Source organism: Sycon ciliatum, chromosome 3 (assembly GCF_964019385.1).
Source record: "Sycon ciliatum chromosome 3, ocSycCili1.1, whole genome shotgun sequence".
In the NCBI taxonomy this organism is placed as follows: Eukaryota; Metazoa; Porifera; class Calcarea; order Leucosolenida; family Sycettidae; genus Sycon; species Sycon ciliatum.
Window position 1 is genome coordinate 43,046,309 of NC_088645.1, and position 6,495 is coordinate 43,052,803.

Below are 6,495 nucleotides of genomic sequence, written 5' to 3' on the forward strand. Positions count from 1 at the left end.
TTTTACAGGCAGTGGCTTGTCTTGTCAAGGTGAGTTATCAAAATACACGTTTTCCCATTGTACTGATATTTCAGGCAACCAGCGGCCATTTTGAGCAGGGTATATTCACCGATACACCCGCCCTCTCAAAAGAGAAGACAGAGAAACAGAGACAGAGAGACAGCGAGACGGAGGGACAAACGTAGGGAGAGAGAGAGAGAGAGTGTGTGTGTGTGTGTGTGAGTGAGTGAGTGAGAGAGTGAGAGAGTGAGTGAGTGAGAGAGAGTGAGGGAGAGAGTGAGAGAGTGAGTGTGTGTGTGTGTGTGTGTGTGTGTGTGTGTGTGTGTGTGTGTGTGTGTGTGTGTGTGTGTGTGTGTGTGTGTGTGTGTGTGTGTGAGAGAGAGAGAGAGAGAGAGAGAGAGAGAGAGAGAGAGAGAGAGAGAGAGAGAGAGAGAGAGTCAGACAGACAGACAGACAGAAAGAGAGACAGAGGGAGAGAGACAAAGAGGAGAGGAGACCGATAGAGACAGAGGCACAGAGAGATAGAGAGAGACAGAGGCATAGAGAGACAGAGACAGATACAGAGAGACAGAGAGCAATAGAGATAGAGACAGAGAGCAACAATGACAGAGAGCAACAGAGAGACTGGGATTCGGAGGGACCAGAGACACAGAGAGAGAAAGGGAGAGAGGCAGCCTAGAGAACCCCATCTTCCTCAACACATCACTGTCTCTTGGGACACGGCGCTATGTGTACCAAGCCTGCGTCTTGATGGTCCTGTTTTATGCGTCAGGGGCCTGGACGTTGAAGGCCTCGCAACTACATCGCCTGAAGGTATTCCATCACCATTGCATCACCATTGTATCAGCATTGTATCACCATTGTATCAGCATTGTATCACCATTGCATCACCATTGTATCAGCATTGTATCACCATTGTATCACCATTGTATCACCATTGTATCAGCATTGTATCCGAGTGATTCCGGATGTGTCTCGGGACCAGCATCACCATTGTATCCGAGTGATTCCGGATGTGTCTCGGCACCAGCAGTGGCAGGAGGGCATTTCTTCTGACGAACTAGCCCGTCGTTTTGGTATGCCGTCGTGAATGGCGGAGGTCGTGCTCTGTCACTGTTTACGCTGGCTTGGCCACCTTGGGCGAATGGAGGATTCCCGTCTCCCCTAAGCGTGTTCTGTTTGCTGAGGGACTCAACACAAGGCCCAGGCATGATCCCAAGAAACGTTGGAGGGACATTGCCACTGCTGATCTGAGTGCTCGGTGCGTGACAGGTGACTGGTGCGACTTGGCGCAGGACAGACGAGACTGGCGCCTTATAATGCGATTGTCCCCGGCTAGCTGTGCCAAAGCCTAGAACGTTCATTTGCGGCTGCGGCAGGGACTTCCGTCCGCCCAACAATCTAACTCGCCACAGGAAATGCTGCAACTCCTGATGTTATCATTGCATGGAGCAATGGGCATCCAAAGGTCCAAAGGGGTATGTGTGTGTGTGTGGGGGGGGGGGGGGGTGGAGGGTGTGGAATGGGGTTACGCTTATGGTTGTGCTTTTTTTGGTAGTTGGTTTGGAAATTCGAAATGCTGGAAGGCGTGAGTGTGTGTGTGGGGGGGGGGGGGCATTTCTGCTATTGTGTGTGTGTGCTGATTTCGCTCCTTGGCACTTTTGTCTGCATTCCTTCTCTGTTATTGCTTGCCGAACAAACAGAAGAATCAGCTGGCTCTAGTGCTTCAGCGGTTGTGGCTGCTGCAGTAAGTGCTGTGGTCGGTGTGGCGGCAGTGACGATAGGCGCGCTCTTAGTCCGTTTCCGTGGCAAGGACGTACCGAAAATAATGCATTTGGCTGAACTTAGACGGGGAAAATGTAAGTTGTTCAGGATTTTTGGTCCCGCTTCGTACTGTTTTGTGTATGTGTGTACGTGTTTGCATGTGCATGTCCGTGTGTGCATGTCCGTGTGTGCATGTCCGTGTGTGCATGTCCATGTGTGTGCATGTCTGTGTGTGCATGTCCGTGTGTGCATGTCCGTGTGTGCATGTCCGTGTGTGCATGTCCGTGTGTGCATGTCCATGTGTGCATGTCCGTGTGTGCATGTCTGTGTGTGCATGTCCGTGTGTGCATGTCCGTGTGTGCATGTTCATGTGGGTGTGTGTGCACGTGTTTGTGCATACTTGTGTTTGCATGTCTGTGAGTCTTTGTCTCCATGTGTTCGTGTGTCCGTGTGTTCTCATGTGCATACATTTACGTTTCGTTGTGTTTGCCTGTCCGCCGTGTGCATGGGCCCCGCAACAGAGGATTTGCCACAGCTGAAAGTTATTTTCATTTTAATAGAATGATTCCATGCAAGTTACTGTAAAAGCCATATATAACGAAGTGCAAACTCTAACGAGTTAACGAGTAGAAATCTGTCGTTAAAATAGAAATCGTTATACAGAAATCGATACACATACTGTCCTATTGAGCGTGGAGAATGAGTGAGAATCGTTACCTTTGGTACACATAAACTAGTCAATTTTTGGGAAATCGCTATATATGCGCCTCGTTAGAATAATGGCTGGTTTACAGTACTACTTGAATCTGTGTATTGTGTTTGCATTCAATCGCTGCGCAACGCACTGTAATGCCTTCTCTGCATCTCCTTGTGCTGCATGAAAGGTTTTCTATAATTGACGCTTTTTTCCCGTTTTTCTGCAGCTGATAAACAAACACTGGGCGCTGACACATCAACGCACACAGGCACTACGAGCTTCAGCAGAGAATCCAACCGTTTGACCAAGCCAAGCAGGGACACAATGTCGTCCGATTGTGCGACAGAAGACTATTACAATACCATGGACAGCGGGTTGAGTTTGAGGGCCCAGGCCAGTAGTGCTAGTCAGTACCAGAACCTCGGTGAGAAAGCACTGGAGCACTCGAGTACCTACGATGTTTGCACGGACAAAGGGCACGCGCAAGATCCCAGGCTGCCGGCATTGCACAAGCAGCACGGCGTTGAACTAAACCTGTCAACCGATTACCAAAATCGGACTAATCTGGGATCAGCGGCAAGGCCAGGCCGTTGCAGTCCAGCTAAGATGGCTTCAATCCACGGCAATGCAGACATCTATGTCAATGACACGTCAGCCACCGACTATTCTAACAGCGTAAGTGGGGAAAGTGCTGCAATGCTGCTGCACTGCAGTGCCGTCAATCCAACCAGCAGCATTATTGAAACCAGCACTGACATCTATGGCAATGAAATGTCCCCGCCGAACTCCTGCACACTCCTCAGCTCTATTGAAGATGTTGGACTGCAGCTTGGCAGCGTCAGCAACAGCAGCACTCGTCTCCATCACAATAAAATGTCTCCAGCCAGCTCTCGCACACACATTCAACGTCAGGGAAATGTTGGAGCACAGCACAGTGCCGTCATGATCCCAACCAGCAACATTACTGACAACAGCACCGATATCTATGGCAATGAAATGTCTCCAAAATCCAGTATCATCATGAACGACGACACAGACGTTTATGGCAATGGAATGTCTCCGAAATCCAGTATCATCATCAACGCCGACACAGACGTTTATGGCAATGGAATGTCTCCGACAAACTCTGTTACTCGCATTGCCTGTGTGGGGAACCCACCCAGCACCGCTCTCAGTGACGACACAGATGTCTACGGCAATAGTAGCATGTCTCCAACTAACTCCTGCACCAACCTGAGTTGTAGGGGAAGTAGCAGTGTGCAGATCAATACATGTACAGCCGTCGCCCCGGATAGCAGCAGTAAACCAGTCACCTGCAGTTCTATCATGGCAGCTGCAGAAGATGATAACGAGTATGAATGCGGGGATGACATGCTTCCAGCCACATCTACCAACTGGTGTCCAGTCACAAGCAGCGAGAGTGCAGGCATCAGTGGAGCGTCAGTACTTGAGTATGAAAACAATACGATGGCAGCAGCAACAGCAGCCGCAATGTCACCGAGCATCGATGCCAAACCTTTGGAAGAAGACGAGTATGGCAACAACACCAAACCTTTGGAAGAAGATGAGTACGGCAATGAAACCAAACCTTTGGAAGAAGATGAGTACGGCAACGACATTATTCCAACGAAAGATTCTAACAGAAGTATTCTCTCCAGTGATGCCATCATCACGAGTGGACTAAATATAGGTGCAGATGGATACCCAGTGGCCGGTTGCAAGGCTGCTGGGACAATCCCCGAGGATATATATGAATGTGGAGAAGGTGCGATTGCAGAGAATGTATATGAGTGTGGCGATAATACGAGAGTGGCCCAATACCATGCCCAGTCAACAATTGAGGAGGATATATACGAGTGTGGTGATGTTACGGGGGTGGCCCAGTTCCAAGCCCAGGCAACAATTGAAGAAGATTTATATGAGTGTGGCGATGTGGTTGCTAATGCAGCTGGTAACACAAGCCAATACAAGGGCAATCAAGGTGACGCCAGGCAGGTGACTACCTCCAGGCGGGGCCAGGTACACAACAGTGGCTCTCAACTGTCCGTATCCAAACCCAAACCACAGGTACCTACCTTGTCCAAACCACAGGTACCTACCAGTGCTCGACCAGGTCTTCCAGTGCCAGTAGTGCCCAGTTCTCCCCGACCTGGTGCACCCAGGCGCTAAGTATCTGCCTTCACCCGGATCACCACTGATTCCCCCGACCTGGTGCACCCGGGCGCTAGGTACCTGCCTTCACCCGGATCACCACTGATTCCCCCGACCTGGTGCACTCGGGCGCTAAGTACCTGCCTTCACCCGGATCACCACTGATTCCCCCGACCTCGTGCAACCAGGCACTTAGTTAGCTTCTGTCAGTACCCGGATCAGCAGCACAGATTCTCACATGCTGCCAGTACATCCAGGCACTAGGTATTTTCTATTAAATACTTTGTATTTATCCCTGCCAGTACTATCCATACTGAGTTCTAGACAGCCTAGTGTACGCAGTTTTCCAATAGCAGTTGTAGCAAGGTCGTAGCTGGCTGCTTCCCATCTCCCATTACCTCTCCAAGTGTTGATGTGTCCTAGCGTACACGATAAACTGTTGGTAATGTCCGCACACTCCAACGCAGCCACTCAGACATGATGAAACTTCACTAAAATAACTCCAATGACGACGCTCTGTCTCTTATTGTAATAGGTAGCCGAGTGGAGGCACGGTGCTTAACTCTAATTAACTGTTTATTCTTCCTCAGGTACACACCTGGATTATTATGTAATTATAAAATATAAATTAATATATGGAAAGAGAAATGCGCAGCCGCTTTTATAGGCAACTGACCACGTACACTAACGTACGGGATACGCTAACGTATGAGGATACGCTAACACGGGGATACGCTAACACGGGGATACGCTAACACGGAGATACGCTAACGTACGAGGATATGCTAACACGGGGATACGCTAACGTATGAGGTTACGCTAACACGGGGATACGCTAACGTATGAGGATACGCTAACACGGGGATACGCTACAATCAAGCAAGGCAGGGATACTACAATATCAATCTTTTATTTTACCTATTAATTTTACAGTCATCAGGCCAGGGAGAATGCGTACATGCATCTAAGTACATCTTTCCTCCCTAAACAACACCAAATCTATTTAAATCAAGCACGGCTAGTTCCATGCAAACTGTTTCCATTTTGTTTTTGTTTTTACTAGAGCCACGTAAACCCGTCATGTGTGAGCCATGAATAAGGGGATTTTAATACCTTTTAAAACTAATGAATATTCAATTGGAAATTGCGACCCATTTGAGGATTGCTGCTTGGTAGTAGCAAGAGCACATACCCTCTAACCCGGGCTTATGTACTCTTGTGACTACATGCAGGAGTGCATGAATAACAGTATGCAACTGTGGTTATGGGTCAGTGCGCGGTGCGCTGCCTTCATTGCGTAACTTGCCTCCATTGTGCTCTGAAAGCATGCACTGAAAGTCTGAAACCCACAAATTCTCGTACAAGCCCATCCGTTTTTGCTCGATTCGTTCTGGTACCTGCGCGATCTCTACATGTTGGAGCGTGAACTCCAGTTCCGTACGGAAGTTCACTCCAAACCAGAGGGAAAGTGTGGTGTTTGATTTTCTGAAATGCGCGGACTGCAGCTGAATGATGTAATGAAGGCAGCGCACCGCGCATCTGGCCCATAGAAAAGAGGTTACAGTTGCGTGCTCTTGTTGATGGACTCTTGGAAGTACTTGAGAAGCAAATATTATTGTGATTCAGTTATCTAGGCATCGTACGCGCAGTGTGTGTGTGGTCGTGTAAGTGTCGTGATACCCCCCCCCCCCCCCTGAATAACATCTTAAAATTAGTGATGTTACTGATGTAACGAATAATCGATTATTCGAATTTCCTCGATCTCTTGGACCTCAATGAATATTCAATTGGATAAAGTCTAGGTTTAAGGTTCGAAAATTCGAATATTAGACACCCTTAGCAAAAACCGTTATGTTGTAACGGTATTACCGTAAGGGGGAAAA

General features: G+C 48.6%; 1 protein-coding gene across 1 annotated transcript; it reads left to right on the forward strand.

The window, feature by feature from the left end:
- Positions 1-1,703: 1,703 nt before the first annotated feature.
- On the forward strand, positions 1,704-5,173 carry LOC135812779 (uncharacterized; the record flags this gene model as incomplete). The annotated part of the gene is given in 2 exon segments (XM_065326012.1): positions 1,704-1,859; positions 2,688-5,173. Coding segments are annotated over 2 exon segments (1,974 nt in total). The 3' UTR covers positions 4,631-5,173.
- Between the last annotated feature and the right edge of the window lie 1,322 nt (positions 5,174-6,495).